General features: G+C 48.9%; 3 protein-coding genes across 3 annotated transcripts in view; 2 read left to right on the forward strand and 1 right to left on the reverse strand.

Annotated features, from left to right (window-relative positions):
* Positions 1-312: 312 nt before the first annotated feature.
* On the forward strand, positions 313-11,420 carry TMEM91 (transmembrane protein 91; the record flags this gene model as incomplete). Its single annotated transcript, XM_080703196.1, has 3 exons — positions 313-531; positions 10,275-10,424; positions 11,262-11,420. Exons 1-3 carry the CDS (start codon positions 322-324, stop codon positions 11,418-11,420), a joined length of 519 nt encoding a protein of 172 aa, XP_080559322.1. The 5' UTR covers positions 313-321.
* Positions 11,421-14,600: 3,180 nt separating this feature from the next.
* Positions 14,601-24,590, reverse strand: EXOSC5 (exosome component 5; the record flags this gene model as incomplete). Its single annotated transcript, XM_080704261.1, has 6 exons — positions 14,601-14,693; positions 15,963-16,052; positions 18,659-18,799; positions 19,949-20,070; positions 20,556-20,669; positions 24,443-24,590. 6 exons carry the CDS (start codon positions 24,588-24,590, stop codon positions 14,601-14,603), a joined length of 708 nt encoding a protein of 235 aa, XP_080560387.1.
* Positions 24,591-25,088: 498 nt separating this feature from the next.
* Positions 25,089-27,373, forward strand: part of BCKDHA (branched chain keto acid dehydrogenase E1 subunit alpha) — a gene marked incomplete at both ends in the record, with an annotated part of 32,429 nt that continues 30,144 nt past the window's right edge. Inside the window, one exon of the mRNA XM_080702628.1 lies at positions 25,089-25,196. Coding sequence (XP_080558754.1) covers positions 25,089-25,196 — 108 coding nt within the window. The remainder of the gene's footprint in view (positions 25,197-27,373) is intronic.

The raw sequence follows: 27,373 nt of genomic DNA on the forward strand, positions 1-27,373 counted from the left end.
AAACAGGGTCTCACTAAGTTTCAGAGGACCTCACTAAGGAGCTGAGGCTGGCCTCAAACCTTCAATCCTCCTGTCTCAGCTTCCTAAGGACTGGGATTACAGGTGTGTGCTAGCATGCCCAGCAAGCCAATCTCTTTTACCTTCTGGGCCTCAGTTTTCCTACGTATCTATAGAATGGGTTTGAGGGTTGTGGAAAGAGCTCATCTCTGCCTGTCTCTCTAAAGTCGGGTCAGGGGGTGGATGAAGGTGAGACTGTTTTACAACTTGTATTTGTCTTGCATCTGTCTCCAGGAATCCCCCTGCCAAAGTCTTCCCCCAGCCATGGACAGCCCCAGTCTTCAGGAACTTCAAAAGCCTCTACTGGTGGGCATAGCCTGTGACCTCCCTGCCTGGGAGCCTGGCGAACCTGACCTGGGAACCCCTTTAGGGGAAACAGGCTTTGCAGAATCTCTGGGAGGTTGGCAGTTCCTACCACCACCTCTTCTCTCTGTGAGCGCTGGCCTGGGGGAGCCAGGACCCCCCACCCCTGAGGTAGGAGCTGCAGGCCTAGGTGGAAGCCAGGGGCAGGGGGAGGGGGAGGGGAGGGAGAGGCAATGACAGCCAACATTTGGCAGGCTGGTGGTGGGAGTCTCACTTCCCAGCTTTGTGGATCTCCAGTTATTGTTCTTTTAGTTCTATGTCTCCCCCAGTTTCTTTCTTTCTGTCTTCCTTTCTGTCTTTCTTTCTTTCTTTCTTTCTTTCTTTCTTTCTTTCTGCGGGTCTGGGGATGGAACCCAGGGGCATTCTACCTCCGAGCTATACCCCTGCCCTATATTTTATTCTTTATTTTGAAACCAGGTCTCACTGAGTTGCAGAGGAACTCACTAAGTCGCTGAGGCTGTCCGCAAACTGCAATCCTCCAGTCTCAGCCTCCCAAATGCTGGGATTACAAGCGTGCGCCACCACGCCTGGCTATTTCTTTTTTCTTTTTTTGTCAGTGTTTGGGATTGAACCCAAGGCCTTGCACATGCTAGACAAGCATTTTACTACTGAGCTACATGTGTGTGTGTGTGTGTGTGTGTGTGTGTGTGTGTGTGTGTTACTGGGGATTGAACCCAGGGGCGCTCTACTTTGGAGCTACACTCCCAGATCTATGTATTTATTTAATTAAATTAATTAACATTTTTTTTGCAGTACTGGGGATGGAACCCAGGGGCATTCTACCTCTGAGCTACACCCCCCAGCCCTAATTTTTATTCTTTATTTTGAAACAGGGTCTCACTAAGTTGTGGATGGCCTCACTAAGTAGCTGAGGCTGACCAAAAACCCAGATCCTTCTGTCTCAGCCTCCCAAGTACTGGGATTACAAGCGTGCGCCACCATCCCTGGTTCCAGCCCGATTGATTGATTGATTGATTGATTGTGGTACTGGAGATGGAACCCAGGAGCATTCTACCTCTGAGCTACACCCCCAGCCCTATTTTATTTTTTATTTACAAACAAGGTCTTACAAGGCTGATGAGAGACTCACCACTTGCTGAGGTTGTCCTTGAACCTGGGATCCTCCTTTTTCAGCCTCCCAAGTACTGGAATTACTGTTGTATAACACCATACCTGTTTTTATCATTTATTTTGAAACAGGGTCTCAATAGGTTGCTGAGCTTGACCTTGAACCAGCAATCCTCCTGTCTCAGTCTACCAAGTACTGGGATTACAGATATATGCCACCATACCTGGCTCCCCAGCCTTATTTATTTGTTTATTTACTTTCTTATTTATTTATTTTGTGGGATTAAATCTAGGAGTGAGTATTCTACCTCTGAACTACAGCCCTGTTTTTCTTTTCTTTCCTTTCTTTCTTTCTTTCTTTCTTTCTTTCTTTCTTTCTTTCTTTCTTTCTTTCTTTCTTTTTTTTGTGGTATTGGGGATGGAACCCAGGGGCACTGTGCCTCTGAGCTACATCCTCAGCCCTATTTTTTAGTCTTTTTTATTTTTGAAACAAGGTCTCACTAAGTTGCAAAGGGCCTTGCTAAGTAGCTGCAGCTGCCCATGAATCGTGATCTCCCATCTCTAGAATGTTGCGATTACAGGTGTGCACCACCACGCCCAGCTCATTCTTTATTTTGAAACAGGGTCTCATTGAGTTGCGGAGGGCCTCACTACTTAGCCGAGGCTGGCCATGAACCTGTGATCCTCCTGTCTCAGCCTCCCAAGTACTGGGATTACAAGTGTGGGCCACCATACTGGCTTCTATTTATTTATTTAGAGACAGAGTCTTGCTAAGATGCCCAGGCTGGCTTCAAACTTGTGATCTTCCAGCCATAGCCTCCCAGATAGCTGGGATTACAGGCATGGACCACTGTGCCTGGCACATTTTACAATTTTTTTCTTTCTTACTTTATTCCTCCATCTCCTCTCTTCTTCCTTCCTCTCCCTCTCTCCCTCCCTCTCATTGTCTTCCTTTTGAGCCCAGGGGCATTCTACCTCCAAGCCCTTTTTATTTTGAAACAGTGTCTTGCTCAATTGCTGAGGGCCTCACTAAAGCCGCAGTCCTCCTGTCTCAGCCTTCCAAATACCACATCTAGCCACATTTAATAATTCCTTCCCTCCCTCCCTTCCTTCCTTCCTTCCATTTTTTTTATGCGGGTCTGGGGATGGGACCTGGGGGCATTTGACCTCCAAACTACACCCCCTGTCCCATTTTTTTATTCTTTATTTTGAAACCGGGTCTCACTGGGTTGCAGAGGGCCTCACTAAGTAGCTGAGGCTGTCCGCGAACCGCGATCCTCCGGTCTCAGCCTCCCGAATGCTGGGATTACAAGCGTGCGCCGCCACGCCCGGCTTCTTTCTTTTCTCCTTTTTTTGCAGGTCTGGGGATGGAACCCAGGGGCATTTGACCTTCGGGATATACCCCCTGCCCTATTTTTTATTCTTTATTTTGAAAGAGACCTGGAAACCCTTCTACCTCTGGGCTATACTCCCAGACCTATTTTTTATATTTTTTATTTGGAAACAGGGTCTCTTAAGCCAGTTGAGGCTGGCTTCGAACCTGCGCGATCCTCCTGTCTCCGCCTCCCAAGTGTGGGGATTACAACCGGGCACCATCATGCCTGGCTTTTATTCTTTATTTTGAAACAGGGTCTCACTAAGTTGTGGAGGGCCTCACTAAGTAGCTGAGGGTGGCTGCGAACCGTGATCCTCCTGTCTCAGCTTCCCGAATGCCGGGATTACAGGTGTGCGCCACCATGCCCGGCTACATTTAATAATTTCTTATTGCAGGGTTGGATTGTAGCTCAGTGTGTTAGAGTGCTTCCTTACCATGTGCAAGGCTCTGGGTTCCATCTCCAGTACCACATAATTATGTCTTATTCCTTGTACATTATTGTCAAATTTGTCTGTGTGTGTGTGTGGTGGGGTCCTGGGGATTGAACCCAAGAGCATTCTACCTCTAAGCCAAGCCCCCAGCCCTACATTCTACCTCTGAGCTACACCTCCAGCCCTATTTTTTTTTTTTTTTTTTTTTTGTGGGTCTGGGGATGGAATCCAGGGGCATTCGACCTCTGAGCTACACCCCCTGCCCTATTTTTTATTCTTTATTTTGAAACCAGGTCTCACTGAGTTGCAGAGGGCCTCACTAAGTAGCTGAGGCTGTCCGTGAACCGCGATTCTCCAGTCTCACCCCAGTGCTGGGATTACAAGCATGCGCCGCCACGCCCAGCTGGCACTATTTTTTATTTTGGACCAGGGCCTCACTGAGTTGCAAAGGGCCTCACTAAGTAGCTGAGGCTGTCCTTGAACCACGATCCTCCTCTCTCAGCCTCCCAAATGCTGGGATTACAAGCATGAGCCACCATGCAGGGCTTCTATTATTGTTGTATAAGAAATTGTTTCAAAACGTAGTAGTTTAAAACAATCACAGACAGGCATGGTGACATTTACCTGTAATCCCAGTACTTTGGAGGCTGAGACCAGAGGATCTTGGGTTCTTCAGCAAGTAGTGAGACTCTCATCAACCTAGCAAGATATTGTTTCAAAATAAAAATACAAAAATAAGCCAGGTGTGGTGGCTCATTGGTAATCCCAGTACTTGGGAGGCTGAGACAGAAAGATCAGATTCATGGCCAGCCTCAGCAACTTGTGAGGCCCTCTGTAATTTAGTGAAATCTTGTTTCAAAATAAAAAATAAACTGGGCATGGTGGCACACTTGTAATCCCAGTATTTGGGAGGCTGAGACAAGAGGATTGCGGTTCACAGACAGCCTCAGCTACTTAAGTGAGGCCCTTCGCAACTCAGTAAGACCCTGTTTCAAAATAAAGATTAAGCCGGGAGTGGTGGCGCACGCTTGTAATCCCCGCGCTTGGGAGGCAGAGACAGGAGGATCACGCAGGTTCGAAGCCAGCTGCGCGCACTGGCTTAGGAGACCCTGTTTCCAAATAAAAAATGTAAAAATAGGTCTGGGAGTGTAGCCCAGAGGTAGCAGGGCTTCCAGGAACCCCAGTACCACCACCAAAAAAAAAAAAAAAAAAAAAGATTAAGCCGGGCGTGGTGGCGCACGCCTCAGCTACTTAGTGAGGCTTTCAGCAACAGACCCTGTTTCCAAAAAAAAAAAATATATATATATATATATATAAAAGGTCTGGGAGTATAGCCCGGAGGTAGAAAGCCTCTGGATTCCACCCCCAGTACCACCAAAAAATAAAAAAATAAAAATAAAAAATAGGGCTGGGGGGCTGGGCGTGGTGGTGCACGCTTGTAATCCCCACGCTTGGGAGGCTGAGACAGGAGAATCACACGGGTTCGAAGCCAGCCTCAGCTACTTAGTGAGGCTCTCAGCAACTTAGTGAGACCCTGTTTCCAAATAAATTATAAAATAGGTCTGGGAGTATAGCCCGGAGGTAGAAAGCCTCTGGGTTCTACCCCAGTACCACCAAAAAATAAAAAAAAATTAAAAAGATTTAAAAAAAATGTATAAAAAAATTAGGGCTGGGATGCCGGGCGTGGTGGCACAGGTTTGTAATCCCCGTGCTTGGGAGGCAGAGACAGGAGGATTGCCCAGGTTCAAAGCCAGCCGTGCTGGCTTAAGAGCCCCTGTTTCCAAATAAAAAAGTATTAAAAAAAAAATTCCGGCATGGGGACATGGTGGCACACACTTGTAATCCCTGCACTTGGGAGATGGAGACAGGAGGATTGCGCAGGTTCGAAGCCAGTCCTGCTGTCTTAAGAGACCCTGTTTCCAAAAATAAAAAAAACGTATAAAATAGGTCTGGGAGTGTAGCCCGGAAGTAGAAGGGTTTCCAGGAACCCCAGTACCACCAAAACAAACAAACAAAAAAAACCAACAACAAAAATAGGGCTGGGGAGTAGAATGCCCCCTGGGTTCCATCTCTAGTACCGCAACAACAACAACAACAAAAAAAAAAAAAAAAAGAAAAGAAAAGAAAAAAATAGGGCTGAGGGTGTAGCTCAGAGGTAGATTGCCCTGTTTGAAAAAAAAAAAAAAAAAGTGGAAGCCTGGTGTGGTGGCGCACGCTTGTAATCCCATTATTTGGGAGGCTGAGCTGAGGATCACGGTTGCGAACAGCCTCAGCTACTGAGTGAGGCCCTCTGCAAATCAGTGAGACCCTGTTTCAAAATAAAGAATAAAAAATAGGGGAGGGGTGTAGCTCGGAGGTCGAATGCCCCTGGGTTGCATCCCCAGACCCGCAAAAAAAAAAAAAAAAAAAAAAGGTGGTGGGTACTGGTGTTTCTCAGAGATAGAATCTCCTGGGCTCAGTCCCCAACACACACACACACACACACACACACACACACACACACACACACACACACACTGTTATTCCTCCTGGTTTCCGTTGATGGCTGCTGGGGTGAGGAACTAGAGAAGGATGCAGGTGGCGGCTCTGCCTCAGGGTCTCAGGGCGTTTGGTCGGTGGCTGGAGCTGGGCTGCCTGAGGCTGGCTGGGTACTTCTTGTTGTCACAGGGATTTCACACGTGATCTCCCTCTGTGGGAGGTCCTGGGCTTCAGGCCGGCAGACCACTAGGTACCTCCTGCAGGTGTGTTTCAGCAAAGGAGAAGCCGCCTTGCCTTTTCTGACTTAGGAAGTCACAAGTCATGTAGCATTACATCTACCACATTCTATTAATTACAAGCAAGTCACAAGCCTGCCCAGATTTAAGTGGAGGGGACATAGACCTCATTCCGTTTTTTCTTTTTGTACTGGATTGAACCCCACGGGCATTCTACCTCCAAGCCCTTTTTAATTACTTTGAATCAGGGTCTTGTTAAGAGGCCAAGGCTGGCCTCCAACTTGTGATCTTTTTGTCTCAGCCTCTTAAGCTGGCCTACAATTCATTCTGTGATGGGAGGTGTATCAAGGTCACACTCAAAGAAGAGCATGTGTAGCTAGGCACGGTGGTGCATACAAACCAGTAATCCCAAACCTCAGGAGGCTAAAACAAGAGGATTGCAAGTTGGAGGTCAGCCTGGACCACTTAGAGAAACCCTGTCTCAAAAATAAAAAGGAAGCCGGGCGTGGCCAGCATTTGGGAGGCTGAAACTGGAGGATCGCGGTTCACGGACAGCCTCAGCTACTTAGTGAGGCCCTCTGAAACTCAGTGAGATCTGGTTTCAAAATAAAGAATAAAAAGAGTAGGGGGCCGGGCGTGGTGGCGCACGCTTGTAATCCCCGCGCTTGGGAGGCAGAGACAGGAGGATCGCGCAGGTTTGAAGCCAGCCGCGCTGGCGTAAGAGACCCTGTTTCAAAAATATAAAATAGGTCTGGGAGTATAGCCCGGAGGAAGAAGGGCTTCCAGGAACCCCAGTACCACCAAAAAAAAAAAAAAGAGTAGGGGGCCGGGCGTGGTGGCGCACGCTTGTAATCCCCGCGCTTGGGAGGCAGAGACAGGAGGATCGCGCAGGTTCGAAGCCAGCCGCGCGCGCTGGCTTAGGAGACCCTGTTTCCAAATAAAAATGTAAAAATAGGTCTGGGAGTGTAGCCCAGAGGTAGAAGGGCTTCCAGAAACCCCAGTACCACCAAAAAAAAAAAAAAAAAAAAAAGAGTAGGGCAGGGGGTGTAGCTCAGAGGTTGAATGCCCCTGGGTTCCACCTCCAGACCCGCAAAAATAAAAAAAAATAAAAATAAAAATAAATAGAAATAAAAAGGAGCCAGTTGCGATGGCACATGCCTGTAATCCCAATATTTGGGAGGCTGAGACAGGAAGATCACAGGTTTGAAGCCAGCCTCAGCAACAGATACCGTTTCAAAATAAAAAATTAAAGCCGGACTTGGTGGTGCATGCCTGTAATCCCAGTACTTGGGAAGCTGACACAGGAGGATCACAGGGTTGAGACCAGCCTCAGTAATTTAGTTAGGCTCTGTTTCAAAGTAAAAGAGTTAAAGAGGCAGCCGGGCGTGGTGGCACATGTTTGTAATCCCAGCATTTGGGAGGCTGACACAGGAGGATCGCGGTTTGCAGACAGCCTAAGCTACTTAGTGAGACCCTCCGCAGCTTAGTGAGACCCTGTTTCAAAATAATAAAAATTCAGGAGGTTTAGCTCAGAGGTAGAATGCCCCTGGGTTCCATCCTCAGTACTGCAAAAAGAAAAAAAAAAAAAAAGAATTAAAGAGCTTTGAGGGTGTAGCTCAGAGGTAGAACCCCCTCTGGATTCAATCTCCAGTACCAAAATAAATAACATAAAAAGGGCTGGGAGTGTTAGAATGCCCTGGGTTCGACCTCTATTGCCGGGGGTGGTGGTGGTGGGGGGAGATAAAAGCATGTGGGATGGGAGGTTGTGACCATTTTTGGAAAAGACAATCTGACACACATAGTAAGCATGACGTTGACATTGTGTCTGATAATTCCAGTAGCCAAAGATTTTGAACATTTTTTTCCTGCTAGTTCACATTCTTGGTGACTTGTGTGCCTGGTTATCTTCAACTACATACTGACCATTATGGCTTTTTTTTTTGTGTGTGTGTGTGTGTGGTACTGGGGATTGAACTCAGGGGCATTTATTCTATCTCCAAGCTACACTCTCAGCCTTACTTTTATCCTTTTCTTTTTTCTTTTTTTCTTTTTCTTTTCTTTTCTTTTTTTGTGGTACTGGGGGTGGAACCCAGGGGCTTTTCTACCTCCAGGCTATACTCCCAGACCTATTTTATACTTTTTTTTTTCAGGTCTGGGGATAGAACCCAGAGGCATTTGACCTCCAAGCCACATCCCCTGCCCTATTTTTATTCTTTATTTTGAAACCGGGTCTCACTGAGTTGCAGAGGGCCTCACTAAGTAGCTGAGGCTGTCCACGAACCACGATCCTCCAGTCTCAGCCTCCCAAATGCTAGGATTACAAGCATGCGCCACCACGCCCAGCTTATTTTATACTTTTATTTGGAAACAGGGTCTCACTAAGTTGCCGAGAGCCTCACTAAGTAGCTGAGGCTGGTTTTGAACCTGTGCAATCCTCCTGTCTCAGCATCCCAAGCGCTGGGATTACAAGTGTGTACCACCACGCCTGGCTTATTCTTTATTTTGAAACAGGGTCTCACTAAGTTGTGGAGGACCTCACTATGTAGCTGAGGCTGGCCGTGAACCTGTGATTCTCCTGTCTCAACCTCCCAAGTACTGGGATTACAAGCATATGCCACTGTGCCCAGCTCCTAGGAAATGTTGAGGCCTGTAATGAAGGTCTTAGATCTTAGAGGTAGAATGTCCATGAGTTCTATCTCCAGTTCCACACAGACCCAAAAATATATATATATATATATATATATTATTATATTATTATTTTTGCAGTACTGGGGATGGAACCCAGGGGCATTCTACCTCTGAGCTATACTCCCAGCCCTATTTTTTATTCTTTATTTTGAAACAGAGTCTCACTGAGTTGCAAAGGGCCTTACTAAATAGTAGCTGAGGCTATCCTCGAACCACAATCCTCTTGTCTCAGCCTCCCAAATGCTGGGATTACAAGTGTGTGCCACCATGCCTGGCTCAAAAAAAAAATTATTATTATTTTGTGGTATCGGGGATGGAACCCAGGGGCATTCTACCTCCAAGAGACACCCCAGCCCTATTTTTTTAATTCTTTCTAATTTCGAGACAGGAACTCACTCAGTTTTGAGAGGCTTTGCTTAGTAGCTGAGGCTGTCTGCTAACCACGATCCTCTGGTCTCAGCCTCCTGAATGCTGGGATTACAAGCGTGTGCCACCACACCTGGCTACAAAACTTATTATTATTAATATTATTATTATTATTTTTTCTGCAGGTCTGGGGATAAAACCCAGGGGCATTCCACCTCCGAGCTACACCCCCTGCCCTATTTTTTAATTCTTTATTTTGAAACAGGGTCTAAGTTACGGAGGGCCTAAGTAGCTGAGGCTGTCCGTGAACTGCGATCCTCTGGTCTCAGCCTCCCGAATGCTGGGATTACAAGTGTGAGCCACCATGCCTGGCTTCAAAAATTATTATTATTATTAATTTTTTGTGGTACTGGGGATGGAACCCAGGGACCTTCTACATCTGGGCTACACTCCCAGACTTATTTTATATTTTATTTGGAAACAGGGTCTCTTAAGCCAGTTGAGGCTGGCTTCTAACCTGCACGATCCTCTTGTCTCAGCCTCCCAAGTGCGCGGATTACAAGCGTGGGCCACCATGCCCAGCCAAAAATTATTTATTTATTTATTTATTTATTTATTTATTTATTTATTTTATTTTGGGTGGTGCTGGGGTTCCTGGAAACCCTTCTAACTCCGGGCTACACCCCAGAGCTTTTTTATACTTTTTTAAAATTTGGAAACAGGGTCTCTTAAGCCAGCACAGCTGGCTTCGAACCTGCGCAACCCTCCTGTCTCTGTCTCCCAAGCACAGGAAAATAATTTATTTTTTATTTTTTATTTTTTTGGTGGTACTGGGGTTCCTGGAAGCCCTTCTACCTCCGGGCTACACTCCCAGACCTATTTTTTATATTTTTTATTTGGAAACAGGGTCTCTTAAGCAGCGCGATCCTCCTGTCTCCGACTTCCAAGCGCAGGGATTACAAGCGTGCGCCACCACACCCTGCTGAAAATTATTTTTTAATACAGGATCTCGCTAAGTTCTGAGGCTGGCCTTGGACCTGCAGTCTTCCTGTCTCAGCCTCCCAAGTACTGGGACTAGAGGTGTGAGCCACTATGCCTGGTGTGGATCATTTTTCTGTCTCTGTGGTGGTACTAGTCTTCGGGGAAGTGGGGAGCAGAGGATGGGAGAGAAGGTGGCTGGAAATGGCCACCCCGCCCCTTTTCTGTCCACAGGATACATCATCCAGCGACAGCGACTCGGACTGGGATGGGAGCGGCCATCGTGCACCACTTCTACCCCAGGACCACCTGGGCTTGGCGGTCTTCTCCATGCTGTGCTGTTTCTGGCCCGTGGGTATTGCTGCTTTCTGTCTGGCCCAGAAGGTCAGTCTGTGGGTGAGACTGGGAAGGTACTGTGTACAAAAGGGAAAAATGTACCTCCCCCAAAAAATCCCAAGAGGAGCCATGCCTGAGGGCAGTAGCAGGGGGAGAGAAGGGCACATAGAGGCATCCAGGGTTAAGATGAGGCATGTTTCAGAGCCTGGTGTGGTGGCTAAGAACCCCAACTCAGCTCCTGAGTCTGCCACTGGGGGTGAGCCACTTGACTTCCTGGGCTTCGTTTTCCTCTGTAAAATGGGAGTATTAAGAACCTTAGTGGAAGCCGGGCGTGGTGGCGCACGCTTGTAATCCCAGCATTCGGGAGGCTGAGACCTGGAGGATCACGGTTCGCGGACAGCCTCAGCTACTTAGTGAGGCCCTCTGCAACTCAGTGAGACCTGGTTTCAAAATAAAGAATAAAAAATAGGGCAGGGGGTGTAGCTCGGAGGTCGAATGCCCCTGGGTTCCATCCACAGACCCACAAAAAAAAAAAAAAAAAAAAAAAAAAAGAACCTTAGTGGAGTCAGGCGTAGTGATGCTTGTAACCCCAGTACTTGGGAGGGCTGGAAAAAAAAAGCTGGGGATGCAGCTCGGTGGTAAAATGCTCCTGGGTTCGATCCCCAGTACTAAAAAAACAAAGCAAACCGAACAACACATAGTGGCATATAGTAACATGTTTTTATTAGTCACCCAGCATCCCTCTGCCCAGCTGTGTCTGATCCACAGTGGGGGTGCCCTGATTTTGGAGTGTATGGCTGGATGGTGTGTCAGTGGGGGAGGGCCGTGTAAGGCAGGGTGAGGATGAGGGGACACCTTGGTCACCACTGCCCACTGCCTCTACAGACCAACAAGGCTTGGGCCAAGGGGGATGTCCAGGGGGCAGGGGCCGCCTCCCGCCGCGCCTTCCTGCTGGGGGTCCTTGCCATCGGGCTGGGCCTGTGCACATATGCAGCTGCCCTGGTGAGCCTGGCTGCCTACCTTGCCTCCCGAGACCCGCCCTAGTTGTCCCTGCAGCCCCCAGGATGAACACGGAGGCCGGCGGCCCAGCGCATCTCCAGGAAGAGTGGAGGATCTTGGTGCATGAGGCTGCAGCAGGTGCATCATCCAGGGACGGGAGCCAGCTGGAGACCCCTCTCCTTCCTGGCCACTGCTCACCACACAGCAGCAATATGAGATTAAACAAGCCACCCTTGCACCTAAACCTGAGTCTGTGTGTATGTGGAGGGGGAGGTGGACTGGGTGGTGGTGCCTGACACCAGGAAGAGCCCAGCCAGGGTGACAGGCTGTGCTTGGCCTTAGACCTGAGACCTGGAAGAGGGTGAGTCAGGAGAGCAGAGGGTTTCCAAGTGGCAGAATGTGTGTGTGTGTGTGTGTGTGGTGCTGGGGATGGAACCCAGGGACATTCTACCTCCAAGATACACCCCCAGCCCCTTTTTTTTTTTTTTTTTTTTTTTGAAACAGGCTCTCACAAAGTTGCAGAGGGTCTCACTAAGTAGCTGAGGCTGGCCACGAACCCAGATCCTCCTGTCTCAGCCTCCCAAGTACTGGGATTACAAGCATGCACCACCACACCTGCCTCAGAATGTTCTCTTAATTACAACAGTGGGTAGAGGATTAGAAGTGGGTTCGGAAATCCCTGCTCCTTTTACCTGGCAGACACATAACCATAGCCCAAATGACTCATCTTCCAGCCTCACTTTCTCCCATCTGCAAAATGGGGCCGCTTTTCTCCACATCTCAAGCTGAGGTGAGGCCTTAATGTATCCTAGGTGTGAATGGCTATCTGCTCTGAGATCTCCCGACTGCCTAAGGCTACAAATGCAAACACTGAGAATTGGACCTGGGCTCAAGGAAACTGAAGATCTGGCCTCTCTGCATCCCTTGCCCCTCTTCCTCTCTTGGTGTCGTTCTGTGCCAGCCCCTTCCAGAGGGAGAAAAACCTTCCCAGCAGCGAGGTCCCCCTTCTCAGGTGATTAGGAGACAGCCCCATCTAAATCCACTAGATCAAATCTGGCAAGGATATGGGACCTTAAGGAAACATGGAAGTGCTGGCACCTGCAGGCAGAGCAGATGTCTGCAGGCGCTCAGCAGAGACACAGGAGATGCTTGCTAATGGGTCGTGTGTTACCAAGTAATGAAGATGAGCAGTTTAGTCATTTCACTGTTTAATGCAATAGTGTTTAATGTAATAGGATTTTGCTACATCATACTTTTCCCCATAGCATTTGTGGGGATCCCATGGGTTCACACATGTGAAACATACAGCAGAACGCCCAACATGTGAAAACCCCCCTAACATCGGGAGGCTGCTGATCCCGCCCCCATGTGGCTGGGCTGCTCTTACCAGGAAGCCCACAGGTACTTAACTCCTGCCCCCTAAACACTCCAGGAGGTAGGGAGCAGTCAAATGGCAACTAAATACGCCCCCCCCCCATACTTCCAAACACATTTAGGGGGTGCTACCCCCTGACTAAACACGAGCAAACCCGAACTACTTGTTTATAGATGAGCAACACCCCGTGCATTGGGCTCCCTGGCCACGTGGACAGTGAGCTCTGGGACTGAACTTGAGTGGGATCCTTATTCTACTGACTAGCTGGGACGCCACACAGCCAACATCTTCAGATGAGACCATAAGGGCCCCACTTCACGAGGCCGCTGGTGGGTTAAAACAGCTGTCAGGGAGATTCTTCCCATGGCCCACCAGGCCCCATGTTCACACTGTGCCTTTCGGATCCCGTCTGCTCCTCCTGCCCTTCTCACTCCACTCCAGCCACACTAGCTGCTGGGCTGGTCCTCGACCCCTGGGGCCTCTCCCCCATGCTACCAAAGACCTCACTCCCTTTATCTTTTACTTTTTGTGTGTGTGTGTGTGTGTGGTACTAGAGATTGAGCCCAAGGACAAACTGTCTTGGAGCTGCACCCTTAGCCCTATTCTATTTTCTATTTTGAAACAGGGCCAGTTGCTGAGGTTGGCTGTGAACCTATCGTCCTCCTGTCTCAACCTCCTAAATTCTGGGATTACAGGTGTATGCCACCATGCTGGCTCCCAGTCCTTTTTAGTTTTTGTTTTTGAAATGGGGTCTTGCTAGGTTGCTGAGGCTGGCATCAAACTTGCAATCTTCCTGGCTCAGCTTCTCAAGTACTGAGGTTATAGGCGTGCCCACCACACCTGGCAGAGCACACCTGTGCAAGTGTCCCTGTCCCCATTCATGCATCATCTCTGCTCTCCCCAGACCCGCTCCCAAACTCCTAATCCTTATTTTTCTTTTTTGCAGTACTGGGGATGGAACCCAGAGGCATACTACCTCCAACCTACACCTCTAGCCCTATTTTTAACTTTTTTTTTTTTTTGCTTTTTTTTCTTCTCAGCCTCCCGAATGCTGGGATTACAAGTGTGTGCCACCATGCCTGGCTCCTATTTTTAACTCTTTACTTTGAAACAGGGTCTGAGTTGCAAAGGGCCTAAGTAGCTGAACCTGTTAGTGAACCACGATCCTCCTGTCTCAGCCTTCCAAATGCTGGGATTACAAGCATACGCCACCATGCCTGGCTCATCTTTTTTTCCATTTTTGTGGCACGGGATTGAACCAAGGGGCATTCTACTTCCAAACCACCACCCCCCCAGCCCTATTTTCATTTTGAAAAAGGATCTCGCTAGGTTGATGAGTCTCACTACTTGCTAAGGCTGGCTTCAAACCTGAAACTCTCTGGTCTCAGTCTCTCAAGTACTGGAATTATAAGTGTGCACCATCATGCCCAGCTGATGCTTATTTCTTAATTTTGTCAAAGCATTAAGCACCATCTGACATCTTTCTTTGCTCATCGCCTGAGTGCTCCTGGAATACAGGATATGAGTCTTTTGTATAAACTGCCAGTTTCTCAGCATCCAGCAAAGCTTGACACAGCAGGCGCTTATTGGTTAGAATAAACGTACATTGACTCATTCATTCTGTACAGTTGAGAATCCTTTAATGTTGTCCTATGAGGGGAGGTGTGCCCAGGCCCGGGGCTCTGAGGCCAAGGCTCTGTCTCTGAGACCCTATCCTACATGCAGGAACCTCTGCAGCTACAAAACAGGCGTCACTCAGGCACTCGGGGCCTGGGAGGAGGCTGGTTGGCTGGCTTCAGGCTGAGGTGGTGGGTGGTGGCGGCAGGAGGGGCGCCCTGCCCTGGCTTGCCTTAGCTCTTGGAGTAGCGCCTCTGCAGCGATTCCCGGTAGAAGCGGAAGACGTGTTGCGAGGCAGCTTGGGCTGCAGCCAGGCACTGCTGGAGCTGGGAGTGGAGAGGCCAGTCAGTGTTCCGCAACCACCCACGGCCCGCTGGCCCCAGAGGACCCCCAACCCCAACTGACGCCCAGAGCGCAGCGCCTCCTCTTCCCCTTGCTCCACCCCTCACAACCGCAGGGGAGGCAGGCGCCGAGTGGATTATCTCACGTTTATTTCCTTTCCCACTTCAAAAACTTTTTCTTCTTAGTGGGGAGCAAGAGAAAAACACAGGCAAGGGCTTCAGGGATCATGTGCTGGAAGCAACAGGGCCTTAGACCAGTGGGAGCAGCATCTCAACACCTCAGAAGAGGCCCCAGCTGCGTAGAGCCACAGAGCCTAAGAGCTCACAGAACTGGAGATCTTGGGGTTCAGAGCCTTGGGATTGGAGACCTCCAAATCTTATTGTCAGGTGTCCAGAGGAGGGCTAGGTTGGAAATGCTCTCGGAGACCATTTGGCCCAATAGTTTCAAACTCTGTTCCTTGGAGACCCAGCATTCTGGGTGGTGAGCCACCCTGAGCTTGACGTTAGGGCTTTCTGATGTCCTACCTCGGCTTTAAACTGTGTGTCTCTTCTTTCTCTATCTCATAAACTGGGCTTCCTTCCAAAATGTCCACAAAGATTTCCATGGTTACAAAATTCAAAAGCCCCCACACCTTCCTTTTTTTTTTTTTTTTTTTTAAATAGACAGGGACACAAGCAAAAAAGTATTTTCTTTTGAGGTACTGAGGATTGAACCCAGGGACATTCTACCTCTGAGCTATAGCCCTTTTGTTTATTTTAATTTTGTGGTACTAGGAGTGGAAGCAAGGGGCCTTCTACCTCCGGGCTATACTCCCAGCCCTATATTTTATTTTGAATAAAAAGAAAAAGAGAAAAAAAAAAAGGTCATAAATAAAAGACCTATATTTTGGAGGGGGTAATGAAGATTGAACCTAGGAGCATTCTATCTCTGAGCTACACCCTATATTTTGAAACAGTTTCATTACATTGCTGAGGCTGGCCTCAAACCTTGCAATTCTAGTCTCAGTCTCCCAAGTACTGGGATTACAGGTATGTGCCAGTGCACCTGGCAAGGGACTCTTTTTTTTTTTCTTCTTGGTGGCACAGGGTCTAAGTTGTAGAGGGCCTTGCTAAGTTGCCCAGGCTGGTTTTGAACCCGTGATCCTCCTTTCTCAGCCTCCCTAGTACTGGCAAGGGCTCTTAAACCTCTCAGTTGGGACAAGGCATCATGTCAGAGTGAGAGGGAAGGTCTGGCTCTCATCCCCACCCAGGTACCTCAGAATCAGAGTAGAGCCCCTTGGTGGTGGACATCAGCAGCTTCCTCTCCACACTTTCAAGGGCAAAGGTCAAGACTGCCCGGGCCTCCTAGGGACAAGGGATAGAAGGTAGTAAGAGACTTGCAACCCTCCAATAAAGTCTATCTCAAGCCAGCCCCAAAGAGGGAATCCCAGACCCCCCGGCCCAAGGCCCTGTCCTCCCACGGCCAGGTGTTGTTCTGTCCACACACACAACCCCCTCCCCAGGTAATGGCTCTTTACCTTTTCTTTGTAGAGCCACACCCCACGCCCCCTATTCCAACCTCAGTACTGCGCAGGCCCCTTAGGGGAGCCACAGTGCCAGTAAGCTACAGGGTGCAGCGCATCTGCACCACCTTTCCATGCTCTGGACCACGGGGGCTGAAGGCCAATGAACAGTACATTCCCCAGACTCCTTCACCGTTAGGTTCTACCAAGAATCCGGTGGGAGACTGGGAAGAGCCGAGAGAGGCAGCTTGTTTTTCACTCTGACAGTAAATAATAGCCATGAACATGAAGTGGGTTCTGCCCTTCAGCCGAACACAAAAGGACAGTGTTCCTTTTGTGCATCCAGAACAGCAACCGAGGGGCACCTTCCCTTTTATTTCTTGAACTCTTCTAACACTGCTGCTACCAATCCCTTGCATGAAATCCCCTCCACCTGAAGTACCCCAAGGGCTGTACGGTTTTCCTGATTGGGCCATGGTAGTACTGGGCAGGAAATTCCAAAGAACCAGAGCAGCAGGAATTACAAACTCGAGCATCTCAAGGAGGCATGGATTATGTGAGACTACAGTGCACCAATACAAGTATATATATGTTAAAGGAAAAAAAGGCCAACGCATGGAGCTGGCAGAAGATGTCTCAGTCTTAGGAAAGATGCTGGCCCAAGTGGAGGAAGCTGACACAGAAGAAAGCAGGGACAAGAAATGAAGCAAAGAAATCCAGATGGTGTTTGAAGTCCTGGCTTTTTTTTTTCCTTTTTTTTTCAGTACTAGGAAATTTTTCCAAGTGTGCTCTACCACCCAGCTACACTTCTAGTCCCATTATTTATTCTTTGTGGTACTGGGGATTGAACCCAGAGACATTCTATCTTTGAGCTACACACCCAGTTCGATTTTATTTATTTGGAAATAAGGTCTTACTAGGTTGATGAGACTCTCACTATTTGCTGAGACTGTCCTAGAACCTGTGATTCTCCTGTCTCAGCCTCCTAAATACAGGGATTAAAGGTGTGTGACACTATGTTGAGCCTATTTATTTATTTATTTATTTTGTGGTAAAAGCGATTGAACCCAGGGGCATTCTACCCCCAAGCTATACTCCCAGCTCTATTTTTTTTTTTTTTTTTTTAATTTTGCAGTACTGGGGATGAAACCCAAGAGCATTCTACCTCCGAGCTACACCTTCAGCCCTATTTTTTATTTTGAGACAGAGTCTCAAGGTTGCAAAGGGCCTAGGTAGCTGAGGCTATCTGCGAACTGAGATCCTCCTGTTTAAGCTTCCCAAATCCTGGGATTACAAGCATGCACCACCATGTCCAGAATCTATTTTTATTCTTTTTTTTTTTTTTTGCAGTACTGGGGATGGACCCAAGGGCATCCTACCTCTGAGCTCTATTTTTTATTCTTTATTTTGAAACAGGGTCTCAGTGAGTTGCAAAGGGCCTCACTAAGTGGCTGAGGCTGTCCATGAACCACGATCCTCCTGTCTCAGCCTCCCCAATGCTGGCTTGTGCCAGTTTTTTTTTTTTTTTTTGGTGGTACTGGGGATGGAACCCAGGGGCTTTCTACCTCTAGGCTACACTCCCAGACCTATTTTATATTTTATTTGGAAACAGGGTCTTGCTAAGTTTCTGAGAGCCTAAGTAGCTGAAGCTGGCTTTGAACCTGTGCAATCCTTCTGTCTCGGCCTCCCAAGGGCAAAGATTACAAGCGTGTGCCACCACGCCTGGCCACCTGCCTTATTTTTATTCTTTGAAACAGAGTCTCAGTAAGTTGCAGAGCTGAAGCTGGCCACAAACCTGTGAATTCTCCTGTCTCAGCCTCCCAAGCACTGGGATTATAAGCATGGGCCACCCTGCCTTGCTTCTTTTTTATTTTTTGAGATAATCCTGTCAAGGCAAGTTCATGCTCGTCTTGAACTTGTTGTCTTCCTGCCCGAGCCTCCTGAGTTCCTGGGATTACAGGCAAGTGTTACTTCCTTGTTCTAAATAGACCTCTGTTATTTCAGTTTGTTAAGAAATGCCAATAAGCCAGGTATGATGGTGCACGCTTGTAATCTCAACATTTGGGTGGCTGAGACAGGAGGATCACGGCTCATGGACAGCCTCAGCTACTTAGTGAGGCCCTTTGCAACTCGGTGAGACTCTGTTTCAAAATAAAGAGTTAAAAATAGGGCTGGGGGTTTAGCTTAGAGGTAGACTGCCCCTGGGTTCCATATCTAGTACCACACACACAAAAATAAAAAATAAAAAATAAATAGAAAAGCCAATAAATCCCCTACTGGGCTTGAGCATGTTTCACTTGGGCTTCTAGCAACTGCAGCTGAACAAACCCTGACAAATAAAGCAGAGCTGCCAACTGAGGCGGAGGTGCAAGAGCCAACAGACTTGCAGAGAAGGACGGTGTCTGGAAGAAGGCGGGAGAGCAGCAGGCCACAGCACTTCACACCTACCTTTTCTTGTTTGGCTGTGGGGTCCAGCACCAGGGCCCCATCAGAGTCCAGGGCACAAGTAACCCCGCAGAAGAGAGCCCGCATGGGCACACCCGCATCCACCAATGCCATGCAGGCAGCATTCAGGCAACAGGCCAGGAGCTGAACGCAACGGGGAGCAGTTAAGAAGTGTCTACCGCAGGGCTGGCTTCCCTTTACATGCTGATGCCCGGGGCAGACATCACTAATTGATCACAGAAAGGTGGCTTAGCAGGATGGGCAAGGGATCGCCCGTTTCACGCCTGTCTCTGCCATCCCGCAGCTGTGTGACCACGAATAGGAAAGCTGCTCTCTGAGTCTCAATCTCCTCATCTGTTACACAGGGACCAAAATACTTAACAAATTAATATATACTAAGGTCTGCAGCAAGCATCTTCAGGGAAACTGGGTCAGAACCTCTCCAGGTTACGCGTGCAGGTGATGGGGCTGGCAGGGGGAAGGAGCCACAGCCTCTGCTGTCCTGGGGGCACTCACAGGCCGGAGTCAACTAGCTGGTTCTCTCAAGTTTCCTGTCTTTCCCCTCAGGCCTAGCAGCGCAGACAAAGGCTCTGGCTTTAGAACTAATGGGTTCCAGCTCTGCCACTGACCCTGTCACCTCCTCCGGGCTTCAGTTTTTACATCTATAAAACAGGTCACACGCATTCTCCTTTTGCCCATCCATATGGTGCCTGCCTGACAGGGCCATGAACCAGGGACAGGTTCATCCTCACCCATCTAAGCCACTTGGATTATCAAGGCTGAGCTCCTGACCCAACTACTCTCCCTACTCAGAGTCCACACCTCATGAGATGCAGGCTACGGTGTAAACCGGAGGTCCCCGGCACAGGCTCTGGAGTCTAAGCAGCCGGGTCGAGCGCTGCCTCTGCTGCCATCCAGCCTTGCCCCCTCCCTGGGCTCCATTCTCCTCACCTCAAACATGGGAACATAAGAACACTCATCTGCCAGGGTCCTTGGGCTCTAGAACCAGATGGCTTGGGCTCAAGACTTGGGTTCTCACTTACACATGGAACATAAAGGCATCCGATTCATGAGCCACGAGGCTAAAGGAGTTAATATGCGTTTAGACGCTCAGCACAGAGCCTGGCACACGTATGCACTCAAGCTGTGTTTGCTGTTCTTCACAGGCTGGTGCCTGCCAACTGACTGTCAGCGTCTGGCTGGCAGAGGTGTGTTACAGGGCTACCGTAACAGAAGCTGTCAGGGAGGTTCTAGAGCACTTCCTGGAGGCAGCAGCAGCCAGGGAAAGGATACGGAGCCTGCATCACTGACGACTTGAAGCACCACGGTGATGGAGGTGCGGGGGTGCAGCGTGCCCAGCACCACTGCCTCGCATGTGTTTCTGATCAGGCGCTCCCTGCTCTTCTCGGCTACGCCTGGGGAAATTGAGAGGAGGCTGTCAGGCTCCTCCCTTCTACCTGGCTCCTGTTCCTCTATCATCCCATCATTTGAAGCTAAGTGTTCTGGAAGGCCTGCAGATTCAGCCTGGAATGGTCAGGTACCTGCTTGGATGACAGAGGACCGCCACCAAGGAGCCACTAGAGGAGGAACACCTGGAGCGTCCACTCCAGGTGGGAGCCTGCTGCCCACACCCACTCCCAGGCCAGCAGGCGTAGCCCCTGGGGAGCGAGGGAGACAGGGCGAAATGATGGAGAAACTGGTTAATGAAAAGGGGAGAAAGAGGCAGGGAAGAAAAGACAGAAGAAAACGACAAACACTGAGACAGAGAGGCAGAGTTGGAGAAAGACAGAAATAGCTTACAGCAGGTGAGGGGGGCAGTAGGAACTGTGGCAGCAAGCAGAAAGGAGTGGGGTGAGGTCCCGGAAGATTGGATCTTGGGAGGTTCACTGGGCCCAGTTACCAGGCAGCCCGATCTTTGGCCTCAGGATCACTTCCAGTGTAGCCTTGTTGAAGATCTCTTTGCTGACCTTCACTTCTGCCGGTCCGTACACGCCTGCCAGGACAGAGGTATCACCTGGGAAGACAGCAGGGGAGGCTCAGCCACACCTACCCTGCTTCTGGGTCCCAATGCGCAGCCTGTAACAGTATGGGGATGGGGGCTCCCCATGTCACCCACCACTTGTTAGCAGTGATTTTTTTGAGGGCCCACTTTACTTCTCTGCCTCTGCATCTTCACCAGTAAAATGGGATAACAACTGTGCCTCCCTCATAGTGTCCCTGTGAAGATTAAATGATACGGTTCATGGCTGGGGATGTGGTTCAGTGGTAAAGTGCTTTCCTAGCACGTGTGCGGCCCTGGGTCCCATCCCCATCCCTGGGGGAAAGAAAAGACAGTTCACTTAAAACATGGCCTGGGACACGCTGAGGGCACAACAACAGACTCTAGCTGATACCTCTTGCTGCAGCTGGTCTCAACTTCTCTTCCCAAAGCTTCCCTTAGCCCCGCACTCTTTCCAAACTCTGCAGCAGTCTAAACACCTGAAAAAGGGATACACGGTGGGGGAGGGTAATCCTGACTTCTGCTTAGTTCCCTAGAGCAGATATATGAACAGTGAGGGGAAATAAGACCTGGGAAATAACAAGTCTGATTCTTAGTCCTGTCTGCCTCCTTTTGGCTCTCAACTGACTTGGAAAAGCTCTCTGGGCATCAGTCACACCATCTGTAAAACCAAAAGATCAACTCAAACAGTGGCTTCTGAACTTCTCTGACCATACTCACAATAAGAGAGACGTTTTACAGGATGACCCCAAATTCACACAAATCTGTGTGTAAGTGGAATAAATATGGCACAATTTTATCCATTATTTCCTGGATGTATTGATATTTTCTTCTCTTTTATTTAAAAAAATGCTAGTTGCTGGGCATGGTGATGCATGCCTGTAATACCAGTACTTGGGAGGCTGACATAGAAGGATTGAGGACAGCCTCAGCAAGTAGTGAGACTCTTATCAATCTAGCGAGACCCTGTTTCAAAGAAAAAAATAAAATAGGGCTCGGGGTGTAGCTCGGAGGTAGAATGCCCTTGGGTTCAATCCCCAATTCCATGCACACAAACATACTCAAAAAAAAAAAAAAAAAAAAAAAAAAAAGAATGCTAGTCACAGCTCATTAATAGTGGTTCTCGCCTTGGCTGCCCACTAGAGAGCTTTAAAAGATTCCAGTTGCTGGGCATGGTGGCGCACGCTTGTAATCCCTGCGCTTGGGAGGCGGAGACAGGAGGATCACGCAGGTTCGAAGCCAGGTGTGCTGGCTTCAGAGACCCTATTTCCAAATTAAAAAAAAAAAATCTATAAAAATAGGTCTGGGAGTGTAACCCGGAGGTAAAGGGCTTCCAGGAACCCCAGTACCACCAAAAATAAATAAATAAATAAATAAATAAATAAATAATAATAAAAGATTCCAATGGCTGGGCCTGGTGGCGCAGGCTTGTAATCCCACCATTTGGGAGGCTGAAACAGGAAGATCATGGTCGGCCACAAGCCTCAGCTACTTAGTGAGGCCTTTTGCAACTCAGTGAGGCCTTGTCTCAAAATAAAAGAATAAAAAACAGGGCTGGGGGTGTTGCTTGGAGGTCAAATGCCCCTGGGTTCCATCCTCAGTACCGAGGGGAAAAAAAAAAAAGGATTCCAATGTCCAGGGCCTTCCCTCCAAGGCTCTTAATTTAACTGTTCAAAGGTGGGCTCAGGCACTTGGGAAGTCTCAAAGCTCCCCAGCTAATTCCAATATGTAGCCAGGACTGCAATCTACAACATGAAAAGGAAAAAAAAAAAATAGAGCTCTTTGGGGCTGGAGATGTAGCTCAGTGATAACAGCACTTGTTTAGCATGCAAGTTTCCCTTAGTTTGCTCCCTCTAACCCACCCTACCTCTAGCCCATGGAGCTCTAGCCCAGTTTCTAAACATTGGCCTGCACACAGAATAACTTCAGGAGTTAATTTAAAAAGAAAGAGTCCAAGTTGGGTGCAGTGACATGCCTATAATCCCAGCAACTCAGAGGATGAGACAGGATAGGCCAGCCTCGGCAGCTTATGAGACCCTCTCTCAAAACAGAAAGGGGTATAGGTACAGCTCATTGGTACAGTGCCCCTGGATTTGATCCTAGCACTTTAAGAGGAGGAGGAGGAGGCAACGGCGAAAGCCACTCGAAAGGCTGAGACAGAAGGAGATCGGTTCAAGGCCAGCCTCAGCAACTTAAGTTTTTGCAACTTAGATCCTGCTTCAAAATAATAGGCGGGGCATGGTCGCGCACACTTGTAATTCTAACATTTGAGAGGTAAAGAAGGCAGAGACCGGAGGATCGTGGTTTGTGGACAGCTTCAGCTACTTAGGCCCAGCATTCTCGCAAACACACACACACACACCAGAATAGGGATAGGGCTGGGGGTATAGCTTGGAGGTAGAATGCCCTAGGTTCAATCCCCAGTACCACCACCACCACACAAAAAAAGGAGGAGGAGGGGGAAGAAGACAGCCAGTGGTATGGGGTTGGTTAGGGCTCTGCATTTTTACAACTTTTGCTGGAGATTTTAAGATGAGAAGTGCTTGGAGCACACTTTGAGAGGGTCTGCAAGAACTATCACTTGCTGTAGGGACCCATGGGTTTGGGGCTTTAGAACATGGCACGGGCTTTCCCTCACCTCCCAGTACTCTTGATTAAATCCTGGGGTACTCTACCACTGAGCTAAATCCCCAGCCCTTATTTTTTATTCTTTGTGGTACTGGGGATTGAACCTAGGGCATTGTACCTCCTAGTAGAATCCTACCTCCTCCAACCCTTTTTATTTTCTATTTTCAAACAGGGTCTCCCTAAGGTGCTGAGGCCGGCCTTGAATCTGCAATTCTCCTGTCTCAGCCTCCCAAGTACAGAGATTACTGGTCTGTACCACCACAGTGTTTATCTTTTACTTTTTTTGTGTGTGTGTGTGGTACTGGGGTTCCTGGAAACCCTTCTGCCTTCGGGCTACACTCTCAGACCTATTTTATAGTTTTTATTTGGAAACAGGGTCTCTTAAACCAGCGTGGCTGGCTTCGAACCTGCTCCATCCTCCAGTCTCCGCCTCCCGCGGGGATTACAAGAATGCACCACCACGCCTGCTATCTTTTACTTTTGAGACAGGGTCTCAACAAGTTGCCCAGGCTGGCCCTGAACTTGTGATCCTCCTTCCTCAGCCTCTCTTGGGAGTTGCTGAAATTACAGGGGTAAAACACCCAGACTCCTCATTTCTATCTACCCTGATTTACTAAGGTGAGCTGTGGATCCCAAATAAAGGGAATTTTATTCAATTGGTGGGAGGGTGGGGTTGTCACCTTCAATCTGAGGAGTATTTACCTGGGTAAAATACCTGACCCTGTCTAGTGAGTAATTATAATTGAGTCTGTAGTAGTAATTTACCTGTGTACGGGGTATTTATGCAAATGTACGTTTGCCTTGGTAGGTGATGTACAGCCCCAGGTTGTGTGTGTAGGAGGCAAAAGAAACCTAGTTAAGGGGGATATTGACACTAATGAAACTTTCCTTGTTCTGGAATGTTCATTCTTATGAAGGTGATCTGTCCCTATCTCATCCGGAGAAGAATGTACCTGAGCAAAAATACCTTCATTGGAATCTATAGAGAGGGGTGTGTATCCAGCCGTTTCTAGAAGTACTCACTCGGAATAAGAAGTTGTTCTGCATCATGCAGGAGTATTTACCACCTAATATCGAAGGAAGACGGGTACTCCGTTGTACCGTGCGACATAATTACGACCCAGGTATACCTGGCTGACAATTCTGAGTTAAGTTCTTACCTTGCAGAAAGGAAGCAGAGCCATCCGGCCGGGACAGGAGGTTCTGCTCACAAGCAAAATGCCGGAGGCTACAGCCAGGGCCCCGAGGGTTGGACTCTGTTCCAGGATCAAAGCTGGCTTTGTCGTCGGTTTGCATCACCCCCTCCATTGCCCCAGATCCCACGTGCGGGACCCGAAGTTGTTTCCGCCCAGCTCTGCGCAAGCGTACAGCCTGCGCCTGCAGTGCGCACGCGCTAAGCCCAGACGCAGTCAGACTTGGCGCCCGCACGTGTCTCCGCGTTTACCAACAATCTAGCTCCACCCACCCCCACCTCCTAACTCTGACAAACCATTGGACAATAGAGACGAGGGGGCGGGACTTGGCGTCGGCTTCTCCTGCTCAAGGGCCCCGGGCCCTAAGCCCTAAGGATCTGGTTAGGCTGCCCTTTTCTTTGCCTGTAATACATGCAACTACAATGAGGTGATAGGAGTAATTTGGGGGAAGATAGATTATCTTTTCCTCCACTAAATGCATTCTGGATGTTCTGTGATCTGAATTAGATATTCCCTTGGCTGGGCTGTGCTGGCATTTGAATCAGGCTGAGAAGGGGGCAGCCCCAGGTCTATCCCAGGAGAGGGGCGGATCTCAGAGAGGTTCTTAGTCAAGATGGCGGTAGCGATCTCTGCCGCCCGGGTCTGGCGAACAGGCCGAGGCCTCGGCCAGGCTGCTTTTCTGCTGCTGCGGCAGCCTGGAGCTCGGGGACTGGCTAGATCTGTAAGTAGGGTCCCGGAGGGTTTCCCTAAGGGGAGGTTAGAGTGTAGGGTCTCTGCAGGATATGAAGGAAGAGCAGTCACACGAGCGACTGGGAGACCACCCAAGGGAGGAACTTCCATCTCCCTATGAGAGGAGAAGCGAGGCGAGCCCTGAGGGAGGAGACACCTTGAAGAGTGAGATGGGGGTTCCTCGTTTGTTTCTTCCCATTCCACAGGGGAGGTACCTTGGAGGGACGCGGGAGAACGGGAGACCTTTTTCCTCGAGTATCAGGGAATGAAACTGATTTAGTAAGAGGAAGACATTCTTCTGTGGAAAGAGCCCTGTTAAAAGGAGAAAGGAGCCGGGCGTGGTGGCGCACGCTTGTAATCCCCGCGCTTGGGAGGCGGAGACAGGAGGATCGCGCAGGTTCGAAGCCAGCCTCGCTGGCTTAAGAGACCTTGTTTCCAAATAAAAATATAAAATAGGTCTGGGAGTATAGCCCGGAGGTAGAAGGGTTCCATCCCCAGTACCATCAAAGAGGAGAGAGAGAGAGAGAGAGAGAGAGAGAGAGAGAGAGAAAGAGAGAGAAAGAAAGAGAGATCAGATCCCCGTTACAGGCTGTTATAGGGTGTTGTTGAATTTCTTTGCTCCTTTCCCCCAGTTCTAATTTTAAAGTCAGTTGCGTAAGAAATTCGTTTGATACCCGTGTCCTCGCATCATAAGTCAAGACTGTTTTGGATGTTGCAAAGGAGGTGGTCAGTATGTATTTGTTGAATTCACGAAGGGAGAAAAGTATAGAAAGAAATCCAAACAGGGTTCCTTGCCTACATTTCTTTTTTTTTTGGGGGGGTGGCGTGGTACTGGGGGTGGAACCCGGGGCTTTTCTACCTCCGGGCTATACTCCCAAACCTATTTTATACTTTATTTGGAAACAGGGTCTCACTGAGTTGCGGAGGGCCTCACTAAGTAGCTGAGGCTGGCTTCGAACCTATGCGATTCTCCTGTCTCAGCCTCCCAAGCGCCTGTCTCAGCCTCCCAAGCGCGAGGATTACAAGCGCGCGCCACCACGCCCGGCACCTACATTTCTTAAAAACACTTGGGAAAGTTTTTTTTCTTATCAAAAGGGTAAGAATCCCTTTTGTTAGATGCTGCTAAGAGCAAGATCAGGCTACAGAAAATCTAGTTGAGGGCTGGGCATGTTACTTAGTGGTAGAACCATTGCCTAGCAGGCATGAGGTCCCGGGTTTGATCCCCAGCACCAACAAAAACCCCTATTTGGAACCCCCTGTTTAGAGGGGGAGAGGTAGTGGGCTACAGAAGAACTTTGAACTAGAATCTCAGATAAGACATAGCTAAGTAACTGTTACTTTTTTATTTTATTTTTCTGTGGTACTGGGGATTGAGCCCAGGGGCATTGCGCCTCTGAGCTACAGCCCCAGCCCTATTTTATTTATTTATTTATTTATTTATTTCGCAGTACTGGAGATGGAGCGGAGGGGGGGGCATTCTACCTCTGAGCTATACCACCAGCTGTTTTTTATTCTTTATTTTGAAGCAGGGTTTCACTGAGTTGCAAAGGGTCTCACTAAGGAGCTGAAGCTGTCCTCGAACTGCGATCCTCCTGTTTAAGCCTCCCAAATGCTCCCATGCCCAGCTCATTTTTTATTTTCAAACAGGGTCTCCCCACTTGCCAAGGCTGTCCTTGAACCTGTGACCCTCCTGTCTCAGTCTCCTGAGTAGTGGGGATTGTAGGTGTACCCCTCTCACCCCCATGTGGGTGTTTCTAGAGATAGGCCACGTGGGTTTACATTCCTGCCCTGCTTCTTTTCTATGGCCCAGGGCAATGGACTGCACCTTGCATTTCTCTAAAAAATGTTAACAGTGGCCACCTCATAGGGTTGTTGTGAAAACACATAAAGAATTGGACCTGGCATGTCAGGGCAGAAAGAATGCTGGCCACTGCTAGTGAGAGTGGAGGGAAAGAACAGAAAGTGACCTTGAGTAGAAATGGAAAGGTGGCAGCCTTGTGGGGGCACACTGGCTGTGTCCTGAGGAGGAGTCTCTCGAGATCTTGTGATGTTGTTGCTCTCTCATCCCCAGTTTACAAGGCAGGGAATGGAGTCTGTAGGAGGAGAAATGGGAAGAGGGTGAAGAGGATGGGCCAGGAGTGAGGCAGGAGTACCTCGGAAGGGAGTCTT

The sequence above is a fragment of the Muscardinus avellanarius genome (assembly GCF_963383645.1).
Source record: "Muscardinus avellanarius genome assembly, chromosome: 10".
NCBI lineage: Eukaryota > Metazoa > Chordata > Mammalia > Rodentia > Gliridae > Muscardinus > Muscardinus avellanarius.